Consider the following 19,295-nt stretch of genomic DNA (forward strand, 5'->3'; position numbering starts at 1 on the left):
AAAAACATTATTGTCATTATTTGCTGCTTTTATGTTTCATTTCTCTTTTTGTCTTTTATGTATTCTTGTATTGTCTGCTAGATATAGAAGTGACATGACGCACCGGTAGAAAACGTGAATGAGATAGCCAATCAAAATGCAGCTTCAATGTCCGTTACTCCCTTTGAACCAGTGGAATTGCAGGTTTGTTACAGCCTGCAACGTTGCCATTAGCAACGGCAACTGCCCTCTACAAGTCCCAAAATGTTGCACAGATCGTTTATACCTGATATCGGCGTTTAATGAGAATTTATTCGCGCTCACATCGACTTCCTTCGTGTCTTTTTTAAAGATGGTTTTCGGTCGTTGAGGAAGCCTGCGTGCCAGTACCAGTTAGCTCCGATTGCTAAAGCTAGCACGTTGAGCTAATCCCATTGCTTTAGATAATCCCAGTCTCAGATAGCATCGTTATCGTCTTGGAATTGGGTTGAACGTTTTTCTGACAAAGTGTTAATTGTAACGGGCGGCTATGGGCCAAGAGTAATGTCTGAATAACCTGCTTGGAATATTTGCAGATTTTTTTTCCTACTTAAGTTGAAACAGTAGAAAGAAGATGGATCTTCGCCTCAATAGAGTTGATTACATTCAGGTAAAACAAAGCAGACTACGTCGGGTTCATGCTGTGTGTGTTTTTCTCTCTCTTTAATTAATATTAGGAGTAAAAGTTCTCCTCCATTCGATCTCTCAGGTTGGCGTGACATCTCAGAAAACTATGAGGCTTCTTCCTCCACTGGGAAAAAAGGCAACCCAAAAGGTATCGTTTATGAGCCATACAGTAACCTAAATTAATTAACATTTGTGGTGTTAGTATTGTTTTCTGACTAAATCCAGATTGTTTTCCTGCTTTTGGTAAAGACTGAAGATGATTAATTTTGTTAATTGCCCCTTGGGGATAAATAAAGTCTTTCTGATTCTGATTTTAAAAATGTAACCAGTTTTGTTATTTGGATTTTAGTTTATTTATCTGTAATACATATTTTGTATGTATTACAGATGACATGACAAACCAATGACATTGATTTCTGATAAATAATTGCTTTACCAGAGCCCATCAAGAAGTAAGACTTGTCACGCTGTGCAGTAAATTGGGCAGTTGTTTTGAAGTTTCAGTTTAATTGCAAGAGGGACATGTAAACTGCTTGTATAGTCAGTCAAATTTCATAAAGATCAATAGACTTTGCCTCAAAACAAGATTTAAACACTATTTTTCCAGCAGGCTTTAATTAAACATGTTTTCTATTAGTTCATTGTAGAAAACTTTAAAAAGTGCATTTTGGGTAAACCTCAAGGGTCATATCACCATGTGGGATCAGTGCTTGGTCAAAACAAATTATACTATATGTAAGGTCTCTTTTATACTCTCTTTGATACTGGGCTTATCTTCTAGATATGACTCCTTGCCTTTGCTACAATCGTTAATTAAACTAAAAAATGAAATTGGTAAGTATTAGAGTGCTTGATTGGTGTCTCCTCATGTTTTAGGTTGCTATTGCTGATCATGATGGAATACTCACATGTTTTGGCATCAAGAAGGGGGAAGCAGTGGTGAGTAAATATTTTCCTGTCATCACAGAGATTTGAAATGAACAGCTTGTAAGTCTTTTGACTCTTTGTTTCAGCCTGTCTTTAAAACACTTCCTGGCCAGAAGATAGCCCGAATGGACCTTGGAGGTGCTGCGGGAACTCCCCAGGAAAAGATCTTTGTCTGCTCTGGTTCTCAGGTCCGAGGATTCACCAAGAAAGGCAAACAGTTCCTCACTTTTGAAGCCAACCTAACTGAGAGCATTAATGCAATGTAGGAACCATGTTTTTTCATTTTGATTTACATTACACGATTGAGCTGTGCAGAGTTGTGTCATCTTTACCCCACTGGGTCTTTTCCAGGCATGTCTCAGGCGCCGACCTTTTTGTGTGCGCAAGTTACATCTACAACCACTACTGTGACTGCAAAGATCAGGACTACTACCTCTCTGGAGACAAGATCAATGACATCACATGTTTGTCCACTGAAAACCTCACTCACCTCGTCCCCGTCCTGGCATGCCAAGATCGAGTGCTCAGAGTCTTGCAGGTAGACTGAGCTCTCATTTACTGTTCTGATTTTGAGTTGCTCTTTGTCAAATGAGAGATGCCAATTGTTTTATGGTTTTGTATGTAGAGATCTGAACTTGCATATGACATAGAAGTTCCTGGACCTCCTTCTGTGTTGGAACTGTGTAAAGATCAAGGCAAGTTGATTTCTTTCTTTACTGTAACCATAAAGCATGAAGCTGCTTTATATGTACCAGTTTGAACTTAATTTCTGAAATTTCTCTTTAGGAGAGGAAATTCTCTTTGGAACCACAGATGGAAAAATAGGATTGGTTGAGATTGGTGAACTTTCAGCTGCGACCAAATGGGAAATTGACAATGACAAAAAGAAAGGAGGTATGTACAGAAATGCATTATTTTCTCATGAACACTGTTAGAAAAGATGGGCATAGCATCGAGTTCTTACACATGAAGCCAGTGTACAGGTGCCTTAAAAGTAGGGCTGGGCGATATGACCCAAAATTCATATCTCGATATTTTTTAGCTGGATGGCGATATAAGATATATATCTCGATATGTTTTTTTAAAGCCATAAGGTAAGAACAAAAAGAGAGTTTAGTCAAAGCTGTGTCCCAGATGTCACACAGGCACTTTTATTAACATACAGCGTAGATGTACATGAAGAAATTACTCAAAAATAAATTATCAGCATTTATTAAATAATAATGCTCCATAAATAAAAGAAAACAATGTTGTTTTTGTGCATAACAAAAAGCTCACAATTGTGCAGTCAAAATGTAAACTAAAAGACGATGAGCATAATAACAAAGACAGACAGATTTCACAGCTGCTCTATTCCCAAGTTCTACTGCGTGACTGACAGCCTTGAGTTTGAAATCCTCTTTGTAACCACGTCTCTTAACAGGTGCCATTTATGGTCCTTATACACACACACAATACTGTAATATTACGTTGAAGCACAGTACGTATCACTCCGCGAGGCTCCGGACTACGGTGGCCGTAATGCTCCGACAATCCATCAAGTGGTGCAGCTCCGTAGCTTACCAAAGTCGAACGAAAACATTTTTTGACAGATTGCTGAGCGCCGTGTACCACATAAAATCGGTTCGCGGTCAGTAAGCACAACCAGAATTCATACATAAGGCGCACTGTCGATTTTTGAGAAAATGAAAGGCGGTTAGCTCGCTAACACGTTGACGCCGTCCAGCCCCACGCACGGGGCAATCCACAGTAACTCGATATTTGGCGTGTTCATCTTGTCGTTGCCTGCAGGTGAAGCTATGGGGGAGGAGGAGTTGTGTTCAGTGAAGGAGAGGCGAGGCCGAGTAACGCAGCGTAGAGACAAAAGTGGACGAAAGAGAGGCAAACCTGCGGCTCCACAAGTATAATTATAAAGTAACATAGACTATATCGATATAAACGATATTGTCACATCTTATATCTCGTATGAAAATATATCGATATTTTAAAAAAAACTCGATATATCGCCCAGCCCTACTTAAAAGTGCAATATTTTTACTGTCCAGCAGAGGGTGATTGCTCTGAGTCAAAGCAGTCATAAAGTGGAGTCTACTGCATGGGCATGCAGTAACAATTTGTTTCTCAAACAGATCTATCTGATCTCATTTTATACACAGTGTATCTTTCCACAATGTTTAAACTGGTACTCATGCATACTAGGTGATGACTTAACCTCTGGCAAAACGATCACGTTTTCTGTCTCCCAGGAATTCTTTGCATTGACAACTATGATATTATTGGTGACGGAGTGAATGATATCCTGGTGGGGAGGGATGATGGGACGGTTGAGGTCTACGGCTTTGACAGCTCTAATAAACCGACATTGCGCTTTGAGCACGTAAGTGATTAAAAATTCACTCTCCGTAGATTTACAGTTGTATTTTTGTAACTGTTACAAACCTAAAGTTATTTGAATAATTGTTGCTTAATTTACAAATATTAATGCATTTAGGTATTAAATGACAGACTCCCTTCTTAATCTTCAATATTTTCTCTGCTGTGTTTCCTCATAACAGGTATTGTCAGAGAGTGTGACCTCCATCCAGGGTGGTTGTGTAGGGAAGGAGTCTTATGATGAGGTCTTGACTGCCACCTACACAGGTTAGATGATAATGTTTCCCTTAATACTGCAGCTTATGCATTTTTTCCCCTCAGGAACAATAAGTGTCTGGTGTCTTGTGTCCACTCTTTTCTTCACTTCTTACAGGATGGGTGACTGGTTTGACCACTGAGCCTCAGAAGGCCGAGGCTGGCCCCGGAGATGAGGTCAGGATGAGCAAGGAGACACAGTCTAAAGTAGAAGCACTCAGGTATTAGCAAAATCTTGTTCCCTTTTTTTTTTTTTGTTTGGTTTACTGTGAAGTGTGATTTCAAAACAAGTCTTTCAGTTTTTCAGTTAGTAATGTTGTTAACTTTCAGGGCAGAGCTGGAGCAGCTGCAGGTCAAAGTCCTGCAGGGACGTGAGCAGTACCAGCAGACCTCTCAATCAAGCACGGCTGTCTCTGCTGTCCCCGTCTTCAGCATCAATGACAAGTTTACACTCTGCCAAGACGATGCCAGCTACAGCCTCACCCTGGAGGTGCAGACTGCCATCGACAACCTGCTGTTGCAGGTACATGTGTCTGTTATACCGCACTGTTAAAAGACAAGTTGCAATACCAAAAAAAGTACACTTTTCATTCCGTGTAGCAAAAGTAAGCTAGCAGAATATGACTGAGACTAATGTTCTACACAGAGTGATGTCCCCATTGACCTCCTGGATGTGGATAAGAACTCAGCTGTCGTCAGTTTCAGTGAATGTGACTCAGAGGTGAGCTGTGTAAACTATGTGCACACAAAAACTTTTACAAACGAAGTCATAAACCTGCTTCTGTGATCAAAGGCCTCACATTCATTCAGTTTATGTTTAGCAGCCCAATGGGAACTTCCTCCTGGCCACATACCGATGTCAGGCCAACACTACCAGAATTGAGCTCAAAGTAAGTAGTACATGAAAGTGTGGCATTTTTAAAATGGCTACATAATCAACTTGCCTCAGCTATTTGTGATATGATGTGTTACAGAAGAAGTAATATGTTTAATCCACAACAAACTGTTCTATAGGTGAGGTCCATTGAGGGACAGTATGGAACCCTGCAGGCGTATATTACCCCAAGACTGCAACCTAAGACATGTCAGGTACGCCAGTACCAGATCAAACCTCTGTCCCTCCACCAGCGGACTCACAGCATAGACCAAGAGAGGTAATTAAAAGAATGAAAGAAACTTTGCACTACTTTGAATTTTGAAAACAGTCTTTTCAAGTATAATAAAATCATAGAGATGTGAATTGAAATTTGGTACGGTAATCTCATTCTTTTTGAAGCGGAACACAAAAGATAGTTTTAAAAACAAAAACATATTATTAGCTTTAAACCTAGAGTTGTGAATAGTTCCTACATTTAGACCCTCGAATTGAAACTAAAATTGTCAGTGCAACATAAGACACAGTGTCCAGTTTGCCTTCCATCACAGTGATAAAGAATCCTGAATTTAAAAAAAATAATCTGGATCTGAATACCCAACAAACATAAATCAAGCCCCAGCTCTGGTGAAATTCTGATGTTATTTTTCCATAACTTTTAGAGTAACAAACCCACAAACAAATAAAAATGTGAGTGACTACACACATATATACTGACAATTCCTTTGACATCATGCATGCGTTCCTGGATCCACAAAGACATCTGAAGATTAGTAGCAACTAGAACTGCGATATCTCCCAGTTTTTGTTATTTCACTTTATTATGTGTTTGTTGTGAAATGACATGGAATTTCTAGTTTTGCTTCCAGTTTTTAGCAGACACATAATCTCCTTGGTTGATTTAATATTTTTATTTTATCATTTTTTGTGTGTTGAAAATAAATATGCTTACTTCTTGCTTTTAGGCTACGTTCACACTGCAGGTCTTAATGCTCAATTCCGATTTTCTGATCAAATCCAATTTTTTTTGTCTGCTTGTTCACACTACAAATAAAATGCGACAGCAAATGCGCTCTAGTGTGAACGCCCAAAGCGGCCCGCATGCGCAAAAGAAGACGTCACACACACAACGCGCTCTGTTTAGACCCAGAGAAAACAATATTGTTTGACTGATGGCCCTTAATGTAAAGACTTCGGACTTTACGTTTCCCAATTTTTGCTTTAAGTTATTTTGTTATTTACATAATAATGTAAATAACCTAATAATTATCCTTATTGCTGCTTTAGAGGAGCGGTGCTTCAAAGGATAGCTGCAGATTTCTGTCAGAATCTGCAGATTATACAGTACAAATAAAATGTTCATGTTTCTCCAACGTTGTCCTCCCAACAGTTTCACTAACATCTACACTGGATGGCCAGGAAGTGTTCGCGATGTCTTATCGGGTGCTTCTCCGAAGCTGATAATTGGCGTCTGTCTTGTGTCAGTGATGTAAAAGATGGATTTAATGCGACTTGACCTTTCAAACAGCAGTCGCTTTCTAAAACATCGGATATGTATCGGATTCAGTACCACATACGAAAGTGACCCACATCGGATTTGAAAATATTGGATTTGTGCTGTTCACACTGTCATAGCATGATCGGATATGGGTCGCATAGGGTCAAAAAAATCTGATTTGATGCGCTTTCGCCTGCAGTGTGAACGTAGCCTTAGTAACCTCTACTTTTACTATGGTTTTCTATGAGATATGTGACAGCAACTCTGTGTTGTATGTATATATTACTGTTAATAGCAGCAACACAGGAATGTTCTAACACGGTTCTTTTATCAGGATTTCCCTTTTTTCTCATAAAATCCCATATGGAAAAGAAATAGTAAAAACTTATATGTGATTACTCATGAAAGTGGCCACTTTCTCATTACTTTCATACATTGTTTTAGTAAGTATCCAAAACATACAAGTTTCATTATATATTTTTTCAAGGGATCTTATATCTGTTTTCACTCTTATATGCTTTTCATACAAGTTTCACACAAGACAGATACAAACTTTATAAGATTTATATATATCTTTCCCATATGGGATCATTTGTTCTTGTTTCTCTTTGCTTTTCTCACTCTATTTAAGGCCAATGAACAGGCTCAGTCTGGTTGGGCAGTTCAGTTTTGCAGAGATCCACTCCTGGGTGGTTTTCTGTTTGCCGGAGGTACCTGAGAAAACACCCGCAGGAGAGAGCATCACATTTTATTTCCACAACACCTTCCTTGGCACACAGCTTGAAGCCACCTACTGGTAAATGCAGGCACACAGTAGACAAGCTCTAAACTACATACACTTTAAGTTTTTCAAGAGTTTAATAGGTAGTTTCATATAGTTTAATATATTGAACCATTTTGTATTCACAGCAAAGGGGAGGGTCACTTTAAGTCTGACAACATCTCTACGATCTCCATACTGAGTGATGTTCTGTCTAAAGAAGCTACCAAAAAGAAAATCAATCTCAACATTTCGTACGGTAGGTGTATTATTGTTCTATTTCAATACCATCTGTCAGGTTTTATTTTTGTTTTGTTTTTTTAAATAGAAGAAATAGAAAACCTGTATTTATGTTTATTAATCTTCCAGAAATCAGTGATGACTCTGTGAGCCACACCCTTAACATGATCCATCCAAAGCTGGAGTACCAGCTGTTGTTGGCTAGAAAAGTTCAGCTCATCGATGCCCTTAAAGTAAGTGTAAAAGCAAAAAAGATATTCATTCCTTTGAACTGTGTTGTGGAATTTGCAGTAAAGACCACCCGGTTTGATCAGAATTTAATCAAATACCTTCTAGAAAAAAGTCTTGCAACTCGGCAGCCATCTTGCTAATGCCACAAGCAATTATTTTTAATGGTTATGTAAATGAGAGGTGAGAGAGTCATAACTCTAAGCTGACATAAATTGCACGTATAGAATCTTCAGTTAAACTGATGATTTTAAAATGATGAAAACTGTTTTAAAGCTATTTAAACCTAAAATGAGGATTAAAAAGCTGTAATCCCTGCAGGTTATATTTTTATTACAGAGGCACCAGTTTCACAATATGGCAACGTTATTTCCATTGCATCCCTGCAAATATACTGTTGAAACTGTTGCAAATCTGCTGTGCACGATTTAGTGAAATGATACAGTTTGCTCACATGTTTCTTTTGAGTGTAATTTAATGTAGCTACTAATATCTGCTTCCTATTTCCCAACATGCGTCTCTACTTCCTCTGTGGTCATCAGGAGCTTCAGGTTCATGAGGGGAATGCTGATTTCCTCATTCCAGAATATCGCAACATCTTGGATGAATCCGCTAATCTCCTTGAGGAGTACAAGAAACAGCCTGCACACCTTGAAAGGCTTTACGGTGCAATGTTTTAACAGTTTCATTTAACTGATCTCATTGTGATCCTTACCGTATTAATATTGTTGGCCTATGATAGTTAATATTTTTCATTCTCTTTCCTGTAGGAATGATCACAGACCTCTTCATCGACAAATTCAAGTTCAAGGGCCAGAATGTGAAAACCAAGGTGTCCTCATTGCTGGAGATACTTGATAACTATGACTTGAATTCTCTGTTAGATTTTTTTAATGAGGCCTAAGTTTTTAATAGGTCAGAAGGTATTCATTTAGTTGTCTTTGAATGTTTGTGCTATTTTTGTATTCTAATGAAACACTTGTTTCATGGTAGTATCTCTGTGTTTCTGTAATGTTATTAAATATATTTAGTTACTTTTTGTCATAGCTACTGAGCACAATATTTAAATATTTATGTATTTTAAAGTATCTGGAAATAACTATAAAAAAAGTTACCTGTATGAATAGCTGGCATTTGAAGTGACCAAATATAAGGTTGTTAAAGAAATATGTAATGTATATTTTTATGTTATGGTTTTCATATGAGTGATGTTCATCTCTTCAAATAAAAATGAGATGATGTAAAGTTCATTATTCACTGGACTAATGCTACTACAAAAACCTACTTGTGTAGAAGAAGAAATGCATAATACAGTGAATTTTAACAAAGAGCCAATCAAGTCTCATTCATTAAACTGTTACATCTACACTATCATGGACAGCAAATCTATAGATTGCCTATTTGCTTCCATTGTCTGATAGAGTACCAGAGATCAAGTCCTGCAAAATCACACCAACGTTGTGGAAGTTAATTGAATACATATACTTTGAAGGACTGAAAGTCCCAATGTACTTTTTCCATAGAATTTGTATTTTTTGCTACTTTGTGACTTTACTATGCATTTCCCTATGGGGACTAACACTCACACTTTACACTTTTTACACTTTACACTTTACCATTTATTTGGTATCTAGTTTCTTTGCACTTTTAAATTTGACATACAAGTAGTTTAGAGAATACAAAGCAGAGGCAGATTTAGCAGTTTGCATTGTCCTTTAAACTGGTGCCATCTGAAACGCTCCCTAAAAGACGAGCAAATATATCCTCCTGACTACCAGGAAAAAAAATGTTGTCCTTTTTTTATTTTTTTAAATCCCCTAATGTTTGTAAGGTAATCAGAAGGCTGAAATAATTTTTTTGGGGAAAAAAAAGTTTTTACTTTTTAGATATCACATGACATTGGAAGGCCAAACATGTAAAACTGATCTTTGATGGCAAACATTTGCTTCAACTCTTCACCAAGGAACAGTTTGAAGTCAAGGAACTTGAGTGGTTTCTTCCCCCAAAACTGCAAGTCACTGCTATACTGAAGCCATGAGTTGGTGATTGCCAGATCAAAAAAATAGAGAACTGCACGTGCTGTCAATTTCCGAGTGCGAGAGACCATCCTATAGAAACTCAACATTCTGTCGACAAGGTCAACGCCACCTATGTTGGTATTGTACTCAGCAATTGGCAGTGGCCTTGGCACCTGGACAAAACTTTTGTTTTTCTTGGACCATCCTATGTGTGTGTCCTGAGGTTGATTGCCATATGCAGAGGATGCCATGACAACTGGCTTGTTGTCCAACCACTTAATGACAGCAAGTTCAAGAGGACTTCGTCTGAGTACCATCTCTGATGCTCCTCTTTCTTTCTTCTTGAAGGCCTTATTCCCTATGATCTTCTTCATCAGACAACTCAAGATCCTTGTTTCCCTCAACAAACTGCAATAAATTTCTTTCTGCTTCTAAAAAGGACTCCTTTTCTAGTCATTTAAAAGAAACAGAACAAAATGGAGGAAATGACTGCAAAAGTCCACTACGGAGGACATTTAGGAGGATATGTAACATGCTCTGTAAAGGAGAATTTCCTTTATTATTGTAAGTATATTTTGCTGTTAACATTTAGTGAATATTTAAACATTATATTGTATTAAAGATTAAATATTTAAACTTTTACTTGCAATAAAATACTCAAGGTTATCAAAATTGTTAACTAAATAACTGGATGGAAGTATACCGGTAGTTCAAACTGCTTTGTAAATAAAAAAAAAAATATATATAAAAAAACAGTCATATCAGTAAAAGCTGATATTTAGTTGTGTTTATAGCAGTGACTGCCTGTTCATATGTCATATGTAAATTATAGCGGTCCACTATTTATGCAAAAGTAGAAGGATATAAACTTTGGTTTTATGTGCAATTTGCAGACAGCAAATAATTAGTGTCAGACTGATTTTAAAGGCAAGCGCACTCAGTTATCCAGGTTCTCTGATTATGTATTCATTAAAAATTAAACTATAACCAAAAAGTGGTTTAATTATTGTGTGTATTGCATGCAGTTAGTACTTCCCAACACAAGTCTTTAGTCACTAAGAACAGATTACAAATGGTTCATATGATTAAATGCCTTGGGTAACCTGTGTGTCTGAACATATATGAAGATAGCAAAATAAAAAAAGGAAAAAAATAAAACAAGATCTTATCCTTTATGCGTGCATTTGCTACACAGGCCCAGCTGACTTAATAACGCGATTTTACGTTCAAACGTGCCAAACCGGTTTTGAATTTAGTAATCAGAAGATTATTGTACTCTTCGGTTCCCCGTACATTTTACGCGTCACTGCCTTCGCGGCTTCTGATTGGTCTGTTTCAATCCTCGCGGGCTACTTGAACTGAGAGAAAGCTGCAGTCTCTACAGGTTTCTGTGTAAATGGATCGAGGTTAGCTCCCTTGTTTCCAGGTTGGTAGTGAATTCGAAACTCGTGCGTTATGGCGACTTAAATTCTTGTCTTCCGACTGTAGCCATTGTACCACCAATTGTGCATGTCTTGTTTTTGTCTGCTTTGTTTTAGCACGGGGATTCCAAGTGTGGTTACCATCTCAACAGCTTAGTTTTGATTGTGAACAATTCTTTAAGCTTCCTCGGCAAGGTAGCAGCTAATGGTAACCTCGCTATAATATCCATATACTTGATCCCTTTATCCACGCATCATATTTGAGGGCTCATTTCACTAGTTAACAAGTACTCAACAATTGTAGTTAAGCTAGCGGAAGGCAGGCTGGAGTTGGAGGGCAACATGTCAGGCGCTAACAGAGCACAGGGAAGCGCGGCTAGTGACTACCAGAATCAGGAAAATGTACTGCAGAGACTCAGAGGCTCGCTTAAAGCCCGACCTGTGGCGACTGAAAACCTAGAAAACCTTCCTCCGAAGCAAGCCGCCAACAGAACCGTGCTAGGAGCCCTGCAGAACAACCAGAGGAACAAATCCCAAGTCGGCGGAAAGCAGGTAACAATGCTAACTGGTAGCTGCTTAGCTGGTGCTGCGCTTTGATGTTGACTACATGTTTTGGAGCCAATACATTTTACCATGTCCCTGCTTGTTAAAAAAATACTTGATGCTTTTATTATTTCTTAACTTAATATTTACAAACTCACGAACGTAGTTGTGTGTACGCCCCGTTCCCACCAATTGACCGCCATTTTAATATCAACATTAAGGTGAAGTCAGTCATGTAGTTGGCTGCTTAAAACAACAAACATGCCTTCTTGAGGGTGCTTTATTAACGTTTCCCTCCCTTCAGCAGATGTAACAATTGAGTATTAACATTGAACCTGACTAGTGTAATATCATCTGAATGTTCTCAGTTAAGTGCAGCACACTTAGTGTTGTAATGAAAAGTCTTCATCTAACCACTAAGTTGAGCAGCATGTATGCCCTTGGATGGTGTTGCTGTCAGATCTAATCTACCAAAGTTTCTATTCTGTGGGCCATGTCTGAATTTTTCTTTGCTTCCAGGATTCAACACAATCCTTGTCTTGTAAAAATGAAGACTTTGGGAAAAGCTGCTTTGATAAACCACTGGCCAAGCAACCCGCTTTCCAGATCCATATTGATGAGCCTGATGGAGCCTGTGTCAAGAAGCCACAGCAAGCAGTTGAGAGTATCAAAGCCAAGCCCACAGTTGAACAATCCCCACTGGAGATCAGTGCTGTGGCACGGCTCCGGCAGCCCCTTGCCACTATTGAACTTCCATCAGCGATGGATGTCAGCTTTGGTGAGTTTAAAGGAAATGACGCTAGCAACTGTTACTCTGCTCTGGGTTTTTACTGTTTACTAAATATAAAACTCTTCTCAGATTCTCCAATGGACATGTCTGTGGTTGAGGGGGAGGAAAAACCAGTGAATGTAAATGAGGCCCCAGAATATGCAGCTGAAATTCACAGCTACCTGAGGGAGATGGAGGTGAGAAATTAGCATATAAGTGCTAAAGCCAAAAAGCATATGAGAATTTTCTGGCAGTGCTGCCATCTTAGACATGTCCCCTGGCAACATTTTTCAACCTAAACCTGTTGATGGTTATCTGATCCTGTTTGCAAACTGGCTCTTTATAAGTTGTCACCCCACAGGTGAAAACCAGGCCTAAAGCTGGCTACATGAAGAAGCAGCCTGACATCACAAACAGCATGCGAGCCATTCTGGTTGATTGGCTGGTCGAAGTTGGCGAAGAGTACAAGCTCCAGAATGAGACACTTTATCTGGCTGTTAACTACATTGATCGCTTCCTTTCCTCAATGTCTGTCCTAAGAGGAAAACTTCAGCTGGTTGGCACTGCAGCGATGCTGCTAGCTTCGTATGTACCTCTTTGCATGTCAGATTCTACAAATGTTCAAAGCCCACTACTTTGTAAACATTACATTTGTTCTTTTTGAATGTTACGCAGGAAATTTGAAGAGATCTACCCACCAGAGGTGGCAGAGTTTGTTTACATCACAGACGACACCTACACAAAGAAGCAAGTGTTAAGAATGGAGCATCTGGTGCTTAAAGTGCTCTCATTTGACCTGGCAGCACCAACAATAAACCAGTTTCTCACTCAGTACTTCCTGCAGCATGCTGTTACCAAACAAGTGGAGAGCTTGGCAATGGTGGGCATGAGATTTCTGTAGCCTGAAAGTTATCTCTTAAGTGCGTTGTCTAAACATTTGTTGTTGTTTTTCATCTTCAGTACCTTGGTGAGCTCAGCCTGGTTGATTCAGACCCCTTCTTGAAATACTTGCCATCACAGACAGCAGCTGCGGCCTACATTCTGGCTAACACCACAGTGACTGGTGCCTCATGGGTGAGCTCTATAGACTTGTACAAATGGGCAACTAGGAGGTATTGGTCTATATGTAGGTGGAAATGCCAATGGTGTCCAGCAGCACAGCCAATAACTGCAGAGCTTGCATCTACTCTTAACTGTTGTTTAAAGTTAAACTTGTCCAAGTTTATGCAAGCTTTAGTTTAGTGTGTGGGGAAATGTATTTGTATATTTGAAGACACAAACTGACCAAAGTTGTGCTCCTTAGCCCAAGTCCTTGAACGAGATGACTGGCTACTCTCTGGAAGATCTGATGCCATGCATTGAGGATCTTCACCGCATATACCTCAATGCCCCTCAGCATGCACAGCAGTCTGTCCGGGAGAAGTACAAGGGCACAAAGTAAGTCAGCAGATTTGTTTGAAAACTTCATGGGGAGTCTTTGTTTACGTTTGGAGCAGTCTGAGTTTCTTTATTGTGCTAAAGCACTAAACCCTTGTCTCTTCCACAGGTACCATGAAGTCTCAAGCATCAATGCACCAACTAAACTGCAGCTGAACTGACTACTTCATTCCCTTCTATCCATGTTGTACTCCCCTGTCACTTAATGATGTGTGCCACAATGTCAAATGCCCTGCTCTTTTTGGAGTAGCACTAGGTATTTTAGATGTTTTGACTTATTTTTTTTGTAATTTTTATATTGTAAAGTCTAAGATTCATGCCACACTACAGTTATTGGCAAAATCAAGAAGTTTTAATCAGACAAATTATTGGCTTTATAGCACTGTTGGGCTACTTGGCTTCTCAGTGTTGCTAATTGACCTGCACATGTACCTAAACCCACAGAACAGATTGTGGCCTCCATTTTTTTTTCTTTTTTTTTCTAGCTTAGTTTCCTAAGCAAGGGTGCAGGGTTGCCTAGTTTTTTTTTTTTGTTTTTTTTAAAGAGGTGTAACCTTGGACCATTTGGCCTAATGGTATGCAGATTAAAGTGTAGTTTGTCTGTCATTGAGTCATTTGATTACATTGGTGTCTTGAAAGCTTTTTTTGGGACATCTTCTGCACTGTTAAACAATGGCTCTTGTAAATAAAATTCTTTTAAATACATTTTCTGATGCTTTATCAACACCCTAGACTCAAGAGGGCAGCAGAGGACAAGTTCTTAAAAGCTTACATCAGCTTAGGAATGTGAGCACTGGTTGTTTGTATAAGGCTAAACTAATTTCTAGGTATCCAAAATGGGATTTGTTTGAATTGAGGACAAAGTGCCATTGAGGAGTGGTAATTATGGTAAAGGTGAAGTCAGTTAGTTCTTTAAACCAGTAAGGTTTTCCTGTGCAGCCTTCCTTACAACAGGATAAGTATTGGTTTTGAAATATCAAAAGCCCCTCAAGGCATTTAAGGTTCTGTTCAACAAGGGAAGGGGAAAATGCTTTATCTATAAGGACACACACCCCGTGTTTGGCGTTTTTGTTTCAAACTAAATGCTTTTCCACTTGTCATTCAACAACGGCTTGATTTTTATCTGAACGCGAGTTAGTCGGCCAATAGCATTGAAGGTATTGCACGCTCCCCCTCGTGATAAATTGAGAGGCTGGCTTTGTGCAAGGAGTCTGACAGGAGAGGGGAAGTGGAGCCCAGCCGCAGAAAGGATTTTCATCTCAGAAGCATGGACCGCTCAAAAAGCATGCACACTCTCAGCAGGTTTCCTTTATTACTGACTGCACACACTTGTGACTAACAGGAGGATTTAACCATGGAAACTGATGGGAATTCTATAACATGGCCTAAACAGCTGGATACCTGGCTGAATGATGACTCGTGCAGCTACGGCATAACATCTGTTTAACTCCTAAGATCTAACTTTGTTAAAGACCATTTTTGGTAGTGTAAAGAGTGGCTTGCTGCTTAACCCCATGCCTGCCCCCAGAAGATTTGTTGTGGCGTCCACGTCGCTGCCGCTGGCACTGGGCTGGGGCTGGAACCTGAGCTTGTACGTGGGGATGCTTCTCGGTCTCCTGATGCTCATGATGCTTCTCCTCTGGATGCTTCTCAAACAGCTCAGGAACTCGGTGGCAAAATCGATGCTGCAGCCCGTTCGCTCTTTTAGGCAGCCTTGCTTTGAACAGAGGTTGGAGCGTGTGTTGTGAAATATGGGACAAATCTGCCAAAACACTGCCAGGACTGAGGCATGTTGGAGTACTTGATTGTGCCTTTGCAGAACTGTGTAAGAAAATTACTTTAAAAATGATCTGTTATGGACTCGTGCTGAAACTGCCTCACAAATAATAAAAGCTCATGATTTTATTCATAGAAACCCGTTTGTTCTTTTACCAGCTTTATATGTTGCTTATTTTCAGATAAGCGTGAAGCAGGGAGCCTTATCTGTGTTCTCCTTCAGTAATTAAAATTACTGCTAATTTTATGCAAGAGCTATTAAGTGTATTTACACAGCCATAGCCCAAACATCTAAACTGCTGAGTAAAAGCAGAAGCCAAGATTAAATCTGCATCCTGATCCATGCTGATTAAAGCAGTGCATTCAGTAGGCCAATTTGCACTCATCTCATTTTCGTGAATTGGCAGGAGGAATATTAAGGATTTCTGCTGATGAAATATATAAAAGGTGCTATGCCACCTTTATTTTTAAATAATGTACATATCAAGGGGCAAAGTGTCATGAGACTTAAGGTGAGAAAGCTAATATCAACTAAAATAACTCACAGGGTTAATGCCATTTAACATTTCCCAGGGATGTAAAAGTGGCCAATACACCTGATCTATTGACCACAGATAGGAAGCTATTTTACTGCCAAGTCCACTTTTCCGCTTATTGAAGGACATGTTTATGTCCTGATGGGAGTGATCTTTTGCAGGATGACATAAGGGATCACTGAATTATCTGATGCATATCAAAATAATGTGCACACTATGGCTTTCCTGATTGCCAGATTTCATACAGCACCAGATAGATGCTCAACACAAACATTAAATCATCAAATGCATAAATATCTTTCGGAAGAAAGACTTTCATCTCTTCAGTTCAGCTCCAGGAACAGAGTCAATGCCAAGATAATTTGTGTTGGGTTTTCCTTTAATTTGTCATTTACCTGCGGTTCTTACTGTGTTTTATTTTTATTCCTCTTCAGTCATTAGTCAGAGGAGGTCATGCAGGCTTTGAATGATTGAATAGTCCCAAAAGGATCAATATCCTGTTAACCTAGAGGGGAGCATGTTCATAACACAATGGCAGCTGATTTCCTTATACTTCAACACAATAATGAAAACACCCATTATTCATATGTAGTGTACCTGTGTGATGCAAGTTATTGCAAATCATTGTTGCCAGAAATAATATTGTTAAGATTTCTCAAGATCTGTAAATATTTGCATTCCTACATTAACTTTATATTTAAAAGTCAACTAATTTGGAGGTTTTCTTACATCTTTGACTAGAAATAAATAGAAAGGGGTAGCATGGCTAATCCAGCTGCCAAAACTACTAAAGGTCACTTACGCAGATGTGATGGATGTAGAAATTTTTCAATATGGCTCTCTGCAAGAAAGCAAAGAAGCATAGTGTTCCAAGGTGTCAAGCTGCTTCTGTGAATACTTTCTCTGAGACATGTCTGAAAACACTTCGCCACCTCTCAGCTAATTTCACACCAGTGAATCTTAAGGGATTTTTCTTCAGCAGATTCGTGCACGGGTTATTTCAAAATAATAACAGTTTGTTTATCTGCTCACTCCAGCTGTAACTCAGAGCTCTGCCAGCTCTGATTTATTTTGCACATGTGCTTTTGAGCTTAAAATTCTCCTTTGGTTACAATACTATGATCTCTTTATTTGCAATATATCGTAAAAAAAAAAACAAAAAAAACCCCTTAGTGCAAATCAATCTGAATCCTGAAAAAGTCAAAAGCAGCAGCATCTGCGGTGTAGGTTCCTGTAGAGTCTATGCTGCAGACAACAGAGAGTTAGACTATGACCACGAAATAATCAAAGCATCTGATCTGATGAAGATGAAGAATTCTGCTGAAAAGAGCAACAAAACTGCTGAATCGGACTCATCTTCTGTGACCAGAGATACACTTTTTAAATAGAGACGTGTTCAAAACACCTGCTTGGCAATAATAATAAAATATAAACCAAGGTAAACTCTGATCAAAACACTAACCATTTTATGGACAAAGATTTTGTTCCTTTTGGTATTTTTAACATTTGGGTTGGAAAAAAATTAATAAAATTCATTACCTGTAAAATGGGTAGGCTAGCATTTTTTAATTTTCAGTGAATATTCAAGTGTTGTTTTCTTGATTTTATTAATAAATTTCTAAATTTACTTATTTTGCATTTATCCTCGAAAAAGACGCGTTTTCTATATAAACAATATATTCTAAAATGCTGCTAATCTGACATGCTTACATAGTTTTATGCTGTAGTTTAAGCGCAAAGCTAAAGTCAATCCTAATAAAATATATTTATTATCAGAAATATTAGCTGGAGTTTTATGTACTTTACATCTTTGATTATTGGAAATTAACTATGTATATAGTCAGCCCCCTACCCCCAACCCCCAAAAAGCTAAAAAATAAAAATAAAATAAAGATTACATTTCATGAATATTTGTCTAAATTAAGTCTGCTCTCAAACATGACAGTAGTCTATTTGTTCCCTAATCGCAAATGTTGCATCTAGCACAACATTTATTCACTGGCTTCATACACAAGAGCTGTGGATGGTTTCCTCTTAGGAGAGGCAGTTTATCTGCTCTTTTAATATATTATGATGAACGTTCCTGAAAAGGTATAAGACACAAGTTGAACCTGGCCTCAGCAAAGCTGTAATTTGTGGAAAGTAGTAAACATGTGATCTTTGGTGACCCTTTGATTGATGATAGACCTTATTGTAGGTCATTCAGTACTGCATATATTGAGTTGTAGACACAGAGCTCTGTAACACAGCTGTCGCATGGCGCACCGCTCATGAATGAAAATCTCTCAGTGATTTGGTTTTAAAGCTGACAACTTGGGAAGGGCAATGGGAAGAAACTGCTGACTTTTGGTTTCACTTCCCAGCAGTTTGCAGGATCACTGATTTAGATGATAAATAATCAATAGATGTTTTCTCATATAAAAACAAATAGATTTTAATACATAAATGTCATATATGATTTTAGAAAGTGCAATTTAAAAAACAAGGTTAACTCACTAACTTTGGTTTTAACATGATTTTCCTGCTACACAAATTGTGCCAAACATTGTGCACATTTGTCTCACCTAAATGTTTCTGATCAAACAAACATGAAAATAGTTTTAATATAAGACAAAGATAACGCACGTTAAATGCTTTAAAAAAAAACTATCCAAACTATCTGGCACTGTTGCATTGCTCCCTAAACCAATAAGTGGTTGTGCCACCCTTAACAGGAAGAACTGCAATCATGCATTTGTGATAACAGGGAATCAATGATGAACACTGATCTTAACTGAGACAAGTGAGGTCTGGAGTTCTTTGGATGATGTTTGGGTTCTTTTGTGACCTCTTAGATCAGTTGTTGATGTGCTCTTGGAGAAATCTTGTTAGACTTTAGTAATTTTGTTACTGTTCCAGTTTTTTTTTTTTCCATTTGTTGATAATGGTTCATTGTGATTAGCTGGAATGCAAACCTTATAACTTTTTCCAGACTGTCAAGGACTTTGCTTCTCAG

The 19,295-nt window shown here is 38.5% G+C and overlaps 2 protein-coding genes across 4 annotated transcripts; both read left to right on the plus strand.

The window, feature by feature from the left end:
* Positions 1–156: 156 nt before the first annotated feature.
* Positions 157–9,130, plus strand: bbs7 (Bardet-Biedl syndrome 7). 2 transcript variants are annotated; one of them, XM_005924100.2, is made up of 19 exons: positions 157–628; positions 728–793; positions 1,522–1,584; positions 1,659–1,834; positions 1,924–2,110; positions 2,198–2,267; positions 2,359–2,466; positions 3,819–3,949; positions 4,128–4,212; positions 4,319–4,421; positions 4,531–4,723; positions 4,847–4,921; positions 5,025–5,090; positions 5,215–5,354; positions 7,204–7,368; positions 7,482–7,591; positions 7,702–7,805; positions 8,343–8,466; positions 8,571–9,130. In XM_005924100.2, the coding sequence occupies exons 1-19, from the start codon at positions 593–595 to the stop codon at positions 8,702–8,704; spliced, it is 2,136 nt and encodes a 711-aa protein (XP_005924162.1). In that variant the 5' UTR covers positions 157–592; the 3' UTR covers positions 8,705–9,130. The 2 variants fall into 2 exon arrangements, with proteins under 2 accessions (XP_005924162.1, XP_005924161.1); XM_005924099.3 differs by having other exon boundaries at positions 158–628; positions 5,022–5,090.
* A 2,001-nt stretch (positions 9,131–11,131) lies between these two features.
* Positions 11,132–14,469, plus strand: ccna2 (cyclin A2). 2 transcript variants are annotated; one of them, XM_005924101.3, is made up of 9 exons: positions 11,132–11,244; positions 11,357–11,791; positions 12,302–12,560; positions 12,642–12,748; positions 12,913–13,136; positions 13,227–13,431; positions 13,512–13,625; positions 13,855–13,988; positions 14,098–14,469. In XM_005924101.3, exons 2-9 carry the CDS (start codon positions 11,582–11,584, stop codon positions 14,147–14,149), a joined length of 1,305 nt encoding a protein of 434 aa, XP_005924163.1. In that variant the 5' UTR covers positions 11,132–11,244; positions 11,357–11,581; the 3' UTR covers positions 14,150–14,469. The 2 variants fall into 2 exon arrangements, with proteins under 2 accessions (XP_005924163.1, XP_042077692.1); XM_042221758.1 differs by having other exon boundaries at positions 11,170–11,791.
* Positions 14,470–19,295: the final 4,826 nt, after the last annotated feature.

The sequence above is a fragment of the Haplochromis burtoni genome, unplaced genomic scaffold, assembly GCF_018398535.1.
Source record: "Haplochromis burtoni strain Fernald_Lab_line unplaced genomic scaffold, NCSU_Asbu1 Contig_73, whole genome shotgun sequence".
Classification (NCBI taxonomy): domain Eukaryota; kingdom Metazoa; phylum Chordata; class Actinopteri; order Cichliformes; family Cichlidae; genus Haplochromis; species Haplochromis burtoni.

Excerpts from the sequence above, each read along its gene's own strand:
- bbs7 (XM_005924099.3), top strand. The coding sequence starts at position 593 with ATGGATCTTCGCCTCAATAGAGTTGATTACATTCAG. Across the intron at positions 2,111-2,197 it reads GAGTGCTCAGAGTCTTGCAG|AGATCTGAACTTGCATATGA; the intron begins GTAGACTGAGCT and ends TTTTGTATGTAG. Across the intron at positions 2,467-3,818 it reads CAATGACAAAAAGAAAGGAG|GAATTCTTTGCATTGACAAC; the intron begins GTATGTACAGAA and ends TCTGTCTCCCAG.
- ccna2 (XM_005924101.3), top strand. The coding sequence starts at position 11,582 with ATGTCAGGCGCTAACAGAGCACAGGGAAGCGCGGCTAGTGACTACCAG. Across the intron at positions 11,792-12,301 it reads CCCAAGTCGGCGGAAAGCAG|GATTCAACACAATCCTTGTC; the intron begins GTAACAATGCTA and ends CTTTGCTTCCAG. Across the intron at positions 13,626-13,854 it reads CAGTGACTGGTGCCTCATGG|CCCAAGTCCTTGAACGAGAT; the intron begins GTGAGCTCTATA and ends TGTGCTCCTTAG.